Source organism: Myxine glutinosa, chromosome 8 (assembly GCF_964187855.1).
Source record: "Myxine glutinosa chromosome 8, kmMyxGlut1.1, whole genome shotgun sequence".
NCBI lineage: Eukaryota > Metazoa > Chordata > Myxini > Myxiniformes > Myxinidae > Myxine > Myxine glutinosa.
The window spans coordinates 73,943,263-73,958,864 of NC_136268.1; the positions used below are offsets into that span (position 1 = coordinate 73,943,263).

The 15,602-nt window shown below is 45.5% G+C and overlaps 1 protein-coding gene across 1 annotated transcript in view; it reads left to right on the forward strand.

Moving 5' to 3' along the window:
- LOC137414948 (protein argonaute-2) overlaps nt 1-15,602 on the forward strand; it is a 260,673-nt gene that overhangs the window by 6,399 nt on the left and 238,672 nt on the right. Inside the window, exon 2 of the mRNA XM_078783394.1 lies at nt 1,867-2,041. Within this exon, the coding sequence (XP_078639520.1) occupies nt 2,023-2,041 (19 nt within the window). The 5' untranslated portion in view covers nt 1,867-2,022. The remainder of the gene's footprint in view (nt 1-1,866; nt 2,042-15,602) is intronic.

A 15,602-nucleotide genomic window follows, 5' to 3' on the forward strand; every position in this document is an offset into this window, starting at 1 on the left:
AAATTTCCAAAATCCTAAATTTTCATCCGATTAATGTGAAATTTGAATAGGATTTTCATGTCAGGTAACTGAATTCAACCACCAAATATTTTTGAGATCAACATCGGTCATAAGGTCAACACAGGCCAAAGGTCAACCAATTTTAACAAATTTCTAAAAATCCTCAATTTTCATCCGATTGAATTGAAATTTGCATAGGGTTTTCATTTCAGCAAACTGAATTCAACCACCATCCATTCTTGAGATCAACATAGGCCAAAAGGTGAACATAGGCCAAATTTCTAAAATTGTCAATTTTCATCCGATTAAGTTAAACTTTGAAGACGATTTGCATATCAGGTCACTGAATTCAACTACGAATTATTTTTGAGGTCAAAAGGATGCCCTACCGGGTGCCATTCTACTTTGTTTTGTTTTTCCAAGTGTCGCTCAATGAGTGATTTTTCATTTGTTTGTTTGTGAACAAAATATCTCAAAAAGTTGTGGACGGATTCGCACCAAATTTGGCAGGGATGTAGCGTATGTCACAAGGACGAAATTATTAGATTTTGGTGAAGATCCGGATTCGCATCCGGATCCGGCTACTCGAATTTTTTTGTGATTCTTCACCATTGGGAGATCGGGCCAAAAACGATACATAGCAGGATATCTCAAAAAGTTAAGGATGGATTTGGACGAAACTTGTTGGACAGGTTGTGTGTGTGACAAGGAAGAATCGATTCAATTTTGGTGAAGATCCGGATCCAGCTAGTATAATTATTTAAGTGATTCTTCACCATTGAGTGATATGGCCAATCAGGCGGGGGGTATGCTCTCTACTGATTGCCGTTCTCGTTTCTAAAGTCTTTGAAGGTCTTCTCAATTCCCATTTCCTCAAGCATCTTGAATCTCACAGTCTTCTTCTATCTGACCATCAATATGGCTTCGCAAGGGAAGATCTACCAGTGATATATCCTTTCTTACATTACGAATGTCTGGACCTCTTGCCTGAGAGACTTTGGGGGAATCCTTTGTTGTAGGCCTTGATACTTGAAAATCCCGTGACAGAGTCTGATATCCAAGCTTCCCTCTTTCGGCTTTCCTCCATCACTCTGCTTTCATATCGAGCTTTCTGACTCTGAGGTACTCCAGCGAGTCTCACTCAGGTTCTGCAACCATTTCTTCCACGATGGGGCTGCTTTAAGTGGCAACGAAACCAATGTTTTCCGTTTTGTTCACCATCTAATTATATTGGTATTACGTCGTACAGTACGTATGACGAATAACGTCAGAAAAAGCGGGGCTCGATATTATGGTGCGACCCAGGATATCCATACGAACTCCCCAAAGTAGTCATTATACTGATTCACATATTCAAAGATTTAGGTTTGAAAAAAATGGATGATGGATTTATTTCTTTTTCAAATGCTTCAGACTCCGACACACTTTATGACTCGAATTTGTAAATTGGATACACTTGGCTCGCCATTCTTGGGTTATATAAACATATATCACTGTTTGCCAACCTCCACTTCCTTACTAAATATACCTTCTGCGATGAAGCATAGCTTAAGAAATCTTTTCCGGCGATGTATAAACAAAATGCGTTGCTTTCGCTGTTTCTGTCATTTTTTGGTATCTTTCCTCTAATATTGTAGAGATGTATTTTAAGTGAGAATTTCATGTATATATACATATTAAGTGAGAATTTCATGTATATATAACGTGTGTGTCTTGTTAATATATATATAATAAACGCTATAAGGTCAAAAATACAGCATTCATGAAACGGCATAAGGAAGACGGCTAAATTTCAAGTGACGAAGCGATCAGTTTGGCGGGAAGCTGATGTCAGAGAGATGACGTCAATGGGGTCCATTCTCTCAGACAGGGATCTCTGTGGCATACGCATGCGCAGCCCGCGGTGCCCGGCGAGGCGGCGGTTGTCGGTTCGTCGCAAGCCAACAGTAGCTCAGCACGGGTGATCCCTTCGGTTTCTGCGCCATTCTCAGCTCCACGGGAAAGGAAGCGACAACAGACATCATGTTTCAGGAACCAGAAGGTATCGAGCGAGATCTCCAGTGGATTTTCTTCTTCTTTAATCTGCCATGCCGGAGATATCCTTCCTCGGCTGGGCCTTTTCTTTTTGGGCCTTTCATTCGGAACTCGTCTTTCCTTCATTTTCTTCTCTCTAGCACCACGTCTTCCCCCTAGAGTTACATCCCGATCTCTTTTCTTTATCATCTCCTCCCCGGCACTGTTTTTTTCAATGAATGCCCGCATTTTTGACCCGAGTACTCGTACTACGTAGCTATATTACGAGTCGTAGCTATATAGTATATTTATGCTTGTATTGAGAAATCAGACTGATTTGACTTCATCTTCCCGCTGCAGAGTCACCATGTGACTACTCCAGTAACGTTGTCAAACGTACATTGTTTCAAACCTGACCAGGATATCGGCTTATAACCCGAGATAGTTGTCACATATGTTATTAGATAAGTTATCTTCCATGTACAAGGAAAGAACAGCCGGCTTAACCGGGAACAGCCTTCATGGTACGGCCTACAAATACAATGTATGTATGCCCTACTGAGTGCTGATACCAGCAGGTAGAGCAGCCGGCTTAACCTCCCCTTTATGGTATGGCCTACAATGTATGTATGCCCTACTGAGTGCTGATACCAGCAGGTAGAGCAGCCGGCTTAATCTCCCCTTTATGGTACGGCCTACAATGTATGTATGCCCGACTGAGTGCTGATACCAGAAGGTAGAGCAGCCGGCTTAACCTCCCCTCCATGGGTGGCCTACAATGTATGTATGTCCTACTATTAAGTGCTGACACCAGAAGTTACTTCCATTTGTTGGGATCTCGTTCTGTGGGATCTTCCATTGATTTGATTGTCCCACTTTCAGGGACATCTGCTGTAAGGTTCGGTGAGTACATTGACTGAAGAATCATTAGATGTACAATTATACATGTTTCGAGTTTCAACACGATGTCATGGCTGTTGTTCGGTGCTTTTCCAGTCTTCCCACAACGCCAGGTATTACCAGCTGCTAATGCTATGACCACTGGACTACCAACATGTGGTTAATCTTTGAGCGAGACGTGGTGATGCATTTTGTGCCACGAAAGACTTTTATATCGGGGATCGAATCTGGCAACTACGATCACCATAGACTGACGTTAACTGTTGTCATGGTCGCTCGTCACGCTGCCCGCCCGTGGTCGCTCGTCACGCTGCCCGCCCGTGGTCACTCGTCACACTGCCCGCCCGTGGTCGCTCGTCACACTGCCCGCCCGTGGTCACTCGTCACACTGCCCGCCCGTGGTCGCTCGTCACACTGCCCGCCCGTGGTCGCTCGTCACACTGCCCGCCCGTGGTCGCTCGTCACACTGCCCGCCCGTGGTCGCTCGTCACACTGCCCGCCCGTGGTCGCTCGTCACACTGCCCGCCCGTGGTCGCTCGTCACACTGCCCGCCCGTGGTCGCTCGTCACACTGCCCGCCCGTGGTCGCTCGTCACACTGCCCGCCCGTGGTCGCTCGTCACACTGCCCGCCCGTGGTCGCTCGTCACACTGCCCGCCCGTGGTCGCTCGTCACACTGCCCGCCCGTGGTCGCTCGTCACACTGCCCGCCCGTGGTCGCTCGTCACACTGCCCGCCCGTGGTCGCTCGTCGCACTGCCCGCCCGTGGTCGCTCGTCGCACTGCCCGCCCGTGGTCGCTCGTCGCACTGCCCGCCCGTGGTCGCTCGTCACACTGCCCGCCCGTGGTCGCTCGTCACACTGCCCGCCCGTGGCCGCTCGTCACACTGCCCGCCCGTGGTCGCTCGTCACACTGCCCGCCCGTGGTCGCTCGTCACACTGCCCGCCCGTGGTCGCTCGTCACACTGCCCGCCCGTGGCCGCTCGTCACACTGCCCGCCCGTGGTCGCTCGTCACACTGCCCGCCCGTGGTCACTCGTCACACTGCCCGCCCATGGTCGCTCGTCACACTGCCCGCCCGTGGTCGCTCGTCACACTGCCCCACCGTGGCACAGCCGGAAAGCGGTGGCGCCGCACAGCCGGAACGCGTCGGCGCCGCACAGTCGGAACGCGTCGGCGCCGCACAGTCGGAACGCGTCGGCGCCGCACAGTCGGAACGCGTCGGCGCCGCACAGTCGGAACGCGTCGGCGCCGCACAGTCGGAACGCGTCGGCTCCGCACAGTCGGAACGCGGCGGCGCCGCACAGTCGTAACGCGTCGGCGCCGCACAGTCGGAACGCGTCGGCGCCGCACAGTCGGAACGCGTCGGCGCCGCACAGTCTGAACGCGTCGGCGCCGCACAGTCGGAACGCGTCGGCGCCGCACAGTCGGAACGCGTCGGCGCCGCACAGCCGGAACGCGTCGGCGCCGCACAGCCGGAACGCGTCGGCGCCGCACAGCCGGAACGCGTCGGCGCCGCACAGTCGGAACGCGTCGGCGCCGCACAGTCGGAACGCGTCGGCGCCGCACAGCCGGAACGCGTCGGCGCCGCACAGCCGGAACGCGGCGGCGCCGCACAGCCGGAACGCGGCGGCGCCGCACAGCCGGAACGCGGCGGCGCCGCACAGCCGGAACGCGGCGGCGACGCCGCATCGCTGGAACACAGTCTTTTGCGTGTTGTGTTGAATCCTCCATTACTTTGTTGTTTTTATAAAACTAGGGCATGCCCGTACTATATATATATCTAAAATTATATCCCCCCCCTCTATTTACATGAAATGGTTTGGTCCAAAGCGAACGGCCTGCGAGTACGGTGACAATCCCCCCCCCTCTATTTACATGAAATGGTTTGGTCCAAAGCGAACGGCTTGCGAGTACGGTGACAATCCCCCCCTCTATTTACATGAAATGGTTTGGTCCAAAGCGAACGGCTTGCGAGTACGGTGACAATCCCCCCCCTCTATTTACATGCAATGGTTTGGTCCAAAGCGAACGGCTTGCGGAGTTTGGTAAAGAAATCGCCATAGCTCGGTAACTACTTGTCCGATTAATATGAAACCTTGAAAAGGCACATCCTCGGGTCCCCAGCAATATACCTGGCAAGTTTAAAGTATATCGGACCGGTAGTTGTTGAGAAACAGCGGTCACAGACAAACATACATACATACATACATACAAACATACAAACATACAAACATACACACAGAGATTACTGGAATTATAGATAGATATAAAGTAAAGCTCTTTATAAATTGAAACTATGGTTTGACCTCAGAAATTCCTAAAGCAAAACCATGTAAAGCAAAGTTGAAAGAATGCAAAAAGTTCCACCAGGAATGACCCACTATCAATTTTGGAGTTAAAAGTTTTTTTATTTGTTTTGTAATTCAAGCAACGGTGGTCTTTGCGGCCCTTGGAGTTGCTTGAGAGCCGACTTGCAACCCTCTGATTGCCAGTTGTGTCTGTGCGTCTGTGTCTGTCTGTTCATCTCTCCCTCTGCTCCCCTCCCTCTCCCACCCTCTCTCTTTCTCCACTCAAACAAAGATAACTCATTCCCTGTGATCTGTACAATCCAGCCTCAAATGCTCGGTTTTGTTCACGGCTTGAATGGTTGTTTCTTGAATGAGACAGACTGGCATTTTTGAGTGTTTTTCAGCTTGTTTTGTGCTACGCTATTCAGGTTAAGCCATAGCTCAATCTGAACTTGTATGAGGAGATGTAATAACACTTCAATTGCTCCATATCAATGAAAGTGGTGTGTGTAATACTGGATCATTTTGAGCTGTTGTGTACTGTATTTGTAACCACTTAGATTTCTGTGAACACACCTTTATCCACAAGGTTTTGAATTGAGCCTTTGATGGCTGCAGGGAATGCTGCTTGTGTTATTTGACACGATTGCAGTTGCACAAAATATGATTTTCTGCTTGTATTTTATTACACCCAAGTTGAAAAGCTTGTTTTCTCGGATATACAGTAACTGCATGTTCTTTATTCAATGGCGTCACAATTGCCTTCGTCCAACAAAGCGACATTTAAAGTCCGCATACGTTCATGGCTGCCCGCGAGGAAGTTTGTGTCGTTGAAAACTTTTCTTTTTTTCCTCCCAGATCAAATAGTTATAACAAGATGCCAGATCAAATATACTTTTGCTTTTCTTCCAGGATCTTGAATGGTGTAGACCACCAAGACCTGATTGATCCTGCAAATGATCTGTTTCAGTTTAAACGAGTGATACTAGAGGTTGTGGAAATAAAATGTTCAAGGCACAGGCAAGACTGACAAAGACATGAAAGTGAGCTTCTGTAAGAGACTTGTACATCTTTTGAACGACGGTATACTTCAGATGTAAGCACATGCACGTGTTGAACAGCCGCTTGCCTTTCCCTCATGTTTCGTACGAGTTTTAAGGCTCTGAATTTACAAGCATTTGCGAGGAGTTTGCAGAGTAAGTGGGTCGCAGAGGGATAATGTTCATTTATTTCGATTTTCGCTTTTTTTGTTCGCCCTTCCCTCGCACAGAGAGAGATGGGGCTTTGAAATTGCTTGCTTGCTTGTGTCTCTGTCTCTCTGTAGCATCACCTTTTTACCTTCGCAAAAGCGGAAGGTTATGTTTTGATCGCTGTGTATTTATTTGTATGTCTGTGTGTGTGTATGTTAATCGCATAACTCAAAAAGTATTCAACCGAATTGCATGAAATTTGGTGGGATGATTGGTTATTATACGGGACACATTTGATTAGATTTTGGGAAACAGATTTGCTCAAATTCTGACTATTTTTAACTCGATCGTATTTCACTCAAAGTTATGAGCGACTGAAGAAGAAGATGTCCATCCAGGACGTCATCACTATAACGCAATCTCCCGCGATCATTTCAACCTCAAAAAAAATTATAATTGCAGATTTGACAATAGATGAGGCATATTAACAAACGAATGAAACAGATTTGCTCAAATTCTGACTATTTTTAACTCGATCGTATTTCACTCAAAGTTATGCGCGACTGAAGAAGAAGATGTCCATCCAGGACGTCATCACTATAACGCAATCTCCCGCGATCATTTCAACCTCAAAAAAAATTATAATTGCAGATTTGTCAAGAGATGAGGCATATTAACAAACGAATGAAACAGATTTGCTCAAATTCTGACTATTTTTAACTCGATCGTATTTCACTCAAAGTTATGAGCGACTGAAGAAGAGGATGTCCATCCAAGACGTCATCACTATAACGCGATCTCCCGCAATCATTTCAACCTCAAATGAAATTCAAATTGCAGATTTGTCAATCGGGGAGGCATATTAACAGACGAATGAAACAGATTTGCTCAAATTCTGATTTTTAAAAATCGATCGCATTTCACATAAAGTTTCACATCGCATACACTCCCATGCCAAGTACAGAACAGTAGCTGCGGCGAAGGTATGCGCTCTACCGAGTGCCCGGATTCTAGTTTACCATTTGAGCTTTTGATATCAAATTTTTCAACAAACCTTCATGAGAATATGGAGAAAATGAATAATTGGGTCAAAACTGAATAGGGCAAAGTCACAGTGAGTAGAGATGGGTCTCATCCACCCATCTGCTACCGCACAGCACAAGACCGCTGCTTTATTTTTTTAAATCACTTGTGGGTGTCTATCAGTCCCCTACAGGTTTCACCATGAAATATAGGTTTGCTATCGGTGAAATATGGGATTATAGGTTTGCTCTCCGTCTGTCCGTCCCACCTGTGGGTTTCCAGACTCCCCCCCACCCCCATACCCTTTAATATATTCAACTGAAACTTGGTGTATGGCTTTATTATAAGTTACAGAACAAGTTTGAGTTTTGGTGCGTTTCACTAATTTCCCACTGAGTTATGCCCTTTTGGACTTGCGTTCTACATGGGGCAGTTTTCCAGACTTTTTTTTTCCCATACCCTTTAACACATTCAACTGGAACTTGGTGCATGGCTTTATTATGATAAGTTACAGAAGAAGTTTGAGTTTTGGTGCGTTTCACTAATTTCCCACTGAGTTGTGCCTTTTTGGACTTGCATTCTACATGGGGCAGTTTTCCAGACTTTTTTTTAGCCGCGTCGTAAGACGCTGGTCATAGAGTGCCCTCTGCTGTTGTTGTTGTTGTTCTTTTTCTTGTTCTTCTTGTTCTTCTTCTTGCAGAGAAGACAAAACCTCAAAGCTCCACCCATTCTGGGAACCATAGCTCCACCCATTGTGGGAGAGGCTTCATATAAACAAATATCCACCATTTTATTAACTCGCATAGCTTTGAGGCCTGTTTTGTAGGCCCGTGGTGTCTTCCTCTCTCACACAGTTTTATTTCAAATCAAATTCGATATATCATTTCATTTTTCACAGTCGCTAACATAGTTTTAGACTCGGTTGAAAAAAAACGGGAAGAAAATCCGATGAAAGTTGCCCTTTATAGAACGAAATGAATTCTCAAAGGCCTGTAACTTCAAGTCCATTGAGATATATTTTTTTTAAATCGTGGCATGGTCAGTCATACACCGCCCGAAATAAGAGACTGGAAAATGCCGAGATATATATATTTTGTTTAAATTGCGGCATGGTCAGTCATACACCGCCCGAAATAACAGACAGAAAATGCCGAGATATATTAAAAATTCGTCGCCACACACGGGAAATTGCCGAGATATATTTTCACTTTGCACAAAAATAACATCAAGTAATCGAATCAATAGGAATGTCCTGTGCCTATAACATCGACGTTATAGGCACAGCTGCATCTAGGCATTGTGTAACATCGACGCGGTTTTTGTTTTAATTAAAACTTTTTGTACTTGTTTGTTTAGTTCTGTTGTTTTGCTGTTTTTGTCAAGTTTAGTTTGAGTACAAAGCAGACACGTTTTGAGATGCTTTGTAGTTTTCTTTGTCCCGTTTGCATTGACCCAATTCGTATGTCTGATTGTTGAGGATGCGAAGTACTTTTGTTTGTAGTTTAAACAGCCGCGTAAAACGCCTGTATCGAATTGACAGGCATTTTTGTAGCTGTTTAATAGTCTGTTTGCATCGCTTCCACCATTTGGCTGTCAGTAATCGTCTCATGTCCTAATTTATACCAGTGGGCTAATTGTCTCGCACTGCTTCCCACACCCACCAGTCCACCACCCTTCTCACCCCACCCTCCGAACCCTTTCATTCATGGCAGTCGTTTGTCTCATCTGCAAAACCAGTTTCTACGAAGTTCTTTGCCGTCTGTTTTAATTTTAATTTTAATTCTTCTGAGTGCACTCGTTCATCCATTGCTTGCTTTCAATCTACCTGATGTGTTGTTAATGTCTCGTATGGCAGTTGATTTTGAACGGATACAAATATGCCATGGGTAAACGTTCAGGTTGCGGCGTCTGGGAGGGTAGAGCGAGTTTGCTCCTATGTGTTTAAACCGGCAGGCCGTGTTTTGTTTTTGATAATCGAACCACAACCTCAGAGCAGATTGAAATGCATTCGGAGGTTGTAGATGGGGTATTGCTAAAGATGTCTTGCACTGCTGTAAAAACTTCAAGGAACAGGACATTGCATCTTCAACAAGGATATATTGCCAGTTTTTAGTGTTTTTTCAGTATCGATCCTCGGCGGATTTGGGACTTGTGTGCACAAACGCTACATGCAGTGGTATTGGATTCGACCAAAAGCTCGTGTGGTTTTGTATTGTTGTTTCTACACACATCGGACGTGTTTTTTCCTTTGTCCTTTTACCAGAATTACAACCCTTCTCCCCCACCCCTTCTCTTACATTGTGAGTCGAGTCCTTGCATACCTAAGCAAATATCAAATCCTGATAATTGAATAACTTTTCTTTAGTGTTCGACTAAATATTAAAAACTATACAGAAACAGGTGCTTTATTACTTCCATCAATGAAGGTGGATGGAGGTTATATTTTCATCTGTTTGTCTGTCTCTTTGTCTGTGAGCAGGATATCTCAGAGTTATAGATGGAGTCGGACGAAATTTGGTGGGCAGGTTGGTTATTTGACAAGGACGAATTGATTATATTTTGGTGAACATCCGGATGTGGATGCTGGAATTTTTTTTCAGTGATTCTTAACCATTTAGCGATGGTGCTAAAAACGATGTATAGCATATCTCAAGGTTGTGGACGGATTGCGACGTAACTTGGTCAATGAGTCGTATAGGTGACGAGAATAAGCCGATTAGGTTTTGGTTCAGATCTGGCCATATCAGTGGGGTACCAAACGTAAATTGTTCAGTCTGGTGGAGGTATGTGCTCTAGCGAGTGCTGTTCTAGTTACATTTGTTATGAGTACACGGAAAATAACTTTTAAAAAATACATGCATGCACAAGACGTTAGGAAGGACATCCAGCCACAAAAACATGCCTCAAATATGACTTTGGGTAAAGCAGCCATTAGGTGAATCACGGATTAAACATTGAAGCATGGAAACGCCCGCAAAACGATGATGATGATTATGATGATGATGATTATGACAAGGCAGACAGTTTTGTGTTAAAGGGAATATATTCCTTACTCTATCACATGCATTTATTTATTTCTTCGATAATAATCAAATCTTCCTTTTATTTTCACCCCTTTCTTCCCAAATTGGGCTTAGGGGTATTGTCGTCACGGGCGTCGTCCGGGCGTCCGTCAACTTTTGGTTTCCATCAATTTCAAGGAGAACGGCTTGTCCGATTAAATCCATTTTTGCAGTGTGTGTTGGGATTGAGTAGAGGAAGGTTCCTTTCAAAAATGGGCGCGCTGCGATTTTCAATATGGCCGCCACGGCAGCCATCCGGGCGTCAATCAACTTTTGGTTTCCATCAATTTCGAGCAGAACGGCTTGTCCGATTAAATCCATTTTTGCAGTGTGTGTTGGGGTTGAGTAGAGGAAGGTTCATGGGCGCGCTGCGATTTTCAATATGGCCGCCACGGCAGCAATCTTGAAATTGGTTTCCGTCAATTTTGAGCAGAACGGCTTGTCCGATTAAATCCATTTTTGCAGTGTGTGTTGGGGTTGAGTAGAGGAAGGTTCATGGGTGCGCTGCGATTTTCAATATGGCCGCCACGGCAGCTATCTTGAAATTGGTTTCTGTCAATTTCAAGCAGAACGGCTTGTCCGATTAAATCCATTTTTGCAGTGTGTGTTGGGGTTGAGTAGAGGAAGGTTCCTTTCGAAAATGGGCGCTCTGCTATTTTCAATATGGCCACCACGGCAGCCATCTTGAAATTGGTTTCCACCATCCTGGGTTTGAATCCCGGTCAATCGCTGAATTAACGCCAGGTGGGTTGACTCAGGCTGTCATCCTTCTGAGGTCGGCAAATTGAGTACCAGTTCACTGGTAATTCCCTGTGTGTCGCAAGAGGTGACTAACAGGGTTGGCGGCAGGAAGGGCATCCGGCCATAAAACATTGCTTCAAAAAGGGGACCAAGGTGCCGGAAAAAGGCCAACCCCCGCTATGCGGGGAAAAATGGTCTCTAAAGGTGGTTCATGCATGGGCTGAGGGGTTACGCCCGCTTTGCAGTGCTATTTATTTTAAATTGTCATCACCTTTTAAGGAATAATTCATAAATGCACATTGATTTAAATTGATGAGCACAGGGACCAAACGAGGGCAGTACAAATTGTCCACTGTCTCTTCAAAAGCAATTGTCTGTGAGTGGGATATTATGCCGTAATTGAGGCTGTGCTTGCCATTTAATACATTGTAATTGCCTTTGTTGGTCTTTTGTTGCAGATTTATTGAATCTGAGATTCATCCCCATGATGTATTTAAATCGATCTCTATTCACAGGTGTTACTGCCATTATGTAACCTTTTTTCATCCTCCTTCGTATATTGCTTTCCCACGATGTCATGAACCCACCTTACTTTGATTGATTGCTGTGCCCATCTATCAGTCTGGGTGATGTGACCTCAAGTGATCCTTCCTGATTGGTTTTGATTCTGTCTGTAATGTATTGAATCACAGCGACCGACCGACACTGCTGGAGTTGCTTTGCTGACTGGTGAGTGTGCCAACTCTTGTAACCATTGGCTGGAAAGGTCCTGACATCAATTTGATATTTAAATAGCCAAACTATTGGTGACTTGTGCCAACAAGAAAAGGTTCCCATTTATTTATATTGTGGAACTTCCCTGATAACATAACTTGTTCCTTCAAGTCATATTGTGTCCTTGTGTGGCTTCAAAGTGGCTGAATTTAACATGTTGGTATATCTTGTGTGGAGGTGTATGACAAGCGGGACAGTGTGAAGGCTGATTTTAACACTTGACGTCATCCAATTTTCCTGTAATTTGGCAGGAAAAGTTGTTTTGCACCTCAAGCACACCTGTGTAAATTTCAGGCCCTATCTGGATATGGGGTCATTGTCCAATGTTCATGGTAATGTGGAGTCTTGACCTCAACCTTTGGAGAAGTGTAACTAGGCCCCTACTGCCCTCACCCCCATAAAACATAAAAGTGTACATATTGTTGGAATTTTGGGCAATCCAAAAATTAACATCTTTATAGAAGGGCTGCCCCACATAAAAAGCTCTTTCTGTGACCTTTGGGGAGCCACTTCACAATAATTTGATTCAATTGAAAAATGTCGCCTTCTTGTTCTATTCAAATAGGTGGAATAAGCTTTGTGTATCAATTATCTTAGAATGTGCTAGAAGTGAGCTTGCAGAATAAACAACAACAACAACATGCATTTTAAGGCCATTTTCCTTGCTAGAGCGGGGGTTAGCCTTGCGGTCCCCATGACAATCTTCTCCATTTTGCCCTATTTTCTGCATCTCCCCTTGTTAACCCCCTTGCCCGCATTTCGTCTTCCACCATCTTTAGCCAAGTCTTTCTCGGTCTTCCCCGTCCTCCACTTCCTTCTACATTCATTTCCATCACTCTTCTCAACCAGTTACTTTCATCCTTCCTCAACACATGACCAAACCATCTCAACCTGTTCCTCTTCACAGCATCCATCACAGGCTCTATTCCCATCATCTTTCGCAATTCATCATTTGTCTTCCTCTCTCTCAATGATACTCCACACATCCACCGAACCATTCGCATTTCCACCCTTTCCAGCCTTCGTTGCTGCTCTACATTCATGACCCATGTCTTGCTCCCATAAATCATAACACTTCTCACACATGCAGCATACACCTTTCCCTTCAGCTTCAACGACACTCCCTCCTCATCAGCACGCCACTCAGTTCCCGAAACTTCTTCCATGCACATCTCACTCTAGCAACTGTTGCCGAGTGTTATAATTGTGTTATACAGACTTGGAATTTAATATGGAATATTTTTTTTGTGGGGGTGAACTTACTTTTCAAGATGACTTAGAACCAAAAGTTCATTGGAATTATGTTGAAATTATTCTAGATTAAGTTAATGTGACCTTTAAAATAAACAAAAAACCACATTTGACATTTCGAAACAAATAAATTGATACTTGAAAGTGATGTAAACTGATATCGCACTCAATTCATGGACAGTACTGTGTTAAACTTCTGTACGTTTTCCAGAAGTATCTCTTTATTTTGCACATTAGCCAAATTTTTATTTAACAAAAACAAAAGTTAAATTACGACTGGGATAACGGACAGTAAAATTACAGTTCAGTACTTCGTGTAACCCCCACGAGCATTCAGGAGAGCATGTGCATGTTGAGGCATGCTGTGCACGAGATTTGCCAAGGTTTGGACAGGAATCGCTTGCCATGCAGTGACAATAGCCTGCTGCAATTCACGCACAGAGGTCGGCTGCTGGTCCAAGTGGTCGATTTGACGCGTTAATTCTGCCCACAAGTTCTCTATCGGATTCATATCTGGGGGCATGGCAGGCCACTCCATATGCTCTTCACCACGGTCAGCAAGAAAGTGTTGGATCATGCGAGCACGATGAGGCCGTGCATTGTCATCTTGGAAGACAAAGTTTCCTCGAAAGGCTGCACGAGCAAATGGAAGCAATGTTTCTTCCAGAATGGCCCTGTACTTGAACTGGTTCAGGTTTCCATTCAGAACAACCAGGTCAGTTTTTCCCCCTGCATGAAAAGCAGCCCAAACGGTCACCCCACCACCTCCAGCTTGGACTCTTGGCACTATACAATCTTTGTTGTAGGCTTCATGCACTTGTCTGCACACTCGGACGCGGCCAACTTGACGATAGACCAGACATCTAATCACTGAAGATCACGTGATTCCAGTGTCCTGGCTGCCATTGACGGTGCTCTCTGGCCCACTGCAATCGGCACTGGTGGTGTTGTCTGGTCAGGCGTGGCTTTCTCAGTGGATGCCTGGCACGATAGCCTGCTTGAACCAGTTGTTGGTTGACTAGCCTTCTGGATACACGCACATTTGTCAGTTGCTGCCACTCAGCCCTAAGCCGATTAGCTGACTTGGTACGGCCATTGCGGACTAACCGGTGCAGCTGGCGATCATCCCTCCTTGTGGTTCTGTGGGGATGTCCTGGCCTCGGTATTGGAGTAGGGACACCCCTCTGAGCATTTCGTTTCAGGATCTTTGACAGCTGACCTTGAGTGATGCCATATTGCCGAGCAATAGCACGCTGTTTCATGCCGTAATTTCGTAAAGCCACCACTCCATGACAAACAGCATTGTCGAGTTGACGGTCCATCTCTAGAGGAAGCGGCAATAACTTTTGGAGACATGCAGCAGTTGTTTTCCACTAATACAGAACGCAACAACCCTTGTATACCCGACTGTGAAGCCAATCATCAAATGCACCTGTCTGTACATTTTGCCACGCCACCTGTGATATAATCCTGTTGTTAGCTTCTTGCTGCGACAGACAATCAGTGACATGATTTTTTAAACAAATAAATCACCAAAGTGTAAAAGAAACTCACCAGATTGATATACTGAGTTAAGAAAGTAAACCCAAGTCAAGAAAAAAAAAAAAATTCCATATTAAATGCCAAGTCTGTAATAGGAGTGTTATAATTGCTGTAAGTGATTAAGAGGTGTCAAGCCACATGTTTAGAGAGATATAGTCACCCCGCCCAAGCGCCTGTACGAAAGCCCCGCTTTCTCCCCTCCTTGCATTCTCCTCCTCCCTACTTTCTCCCCCTCCTTCATTTCTCCCCCTTCTTGCTTTCTCCCCTCCTTAGTTTCTCCCCCTCCTTGCTTTCTCTCCCCCCTTGCTTTCTCTCCCCCTCCTTGCTTTCTCTCCCTCCTTGCTTTCTCTCCCCCCTTGCTTTCTCTCCCTCCTTGCTTTCTCTTCCTCCTTGCTTTCTCTCCCTCCTTGCTTTCTCTCCCTCCTTGCTTTCTCTCCCTCCTTGCTTTCTCTCCCTCCTTCCTTTCTCTCCCTTCTTGCTTTCTCTCCCTCCTTGCTTTCTCTCCCTGCCTTGCTTTTCTCCCTGCCTTGCTTTCTCTTCCTCCTTGCTTTCTCTCCCTCCTTGCTTTCTCTCCCTGCCTTGCTTTCTCTCCCTCCTTGCTTTCTCTCCCTCCTTGCTTTCTCTCCCTCCTTGCTTTCTCTCCCTGCCTTGCTTTCTCCCTGCCTTGCTTTCTCTTCCTCCTTGCTTTCTCTTCCTCCTTGCTTTCTCTCCCTCCTTGCTTTCTCTCCCTCCTTGCTTTCTCCCCCTCCTTGCTTTCTCTTCCTCCTTGCTTTCTCTCCCTCCTTGCTTTCTCTCCCTCCTTGCTTTCTCTCCCTCCTTGC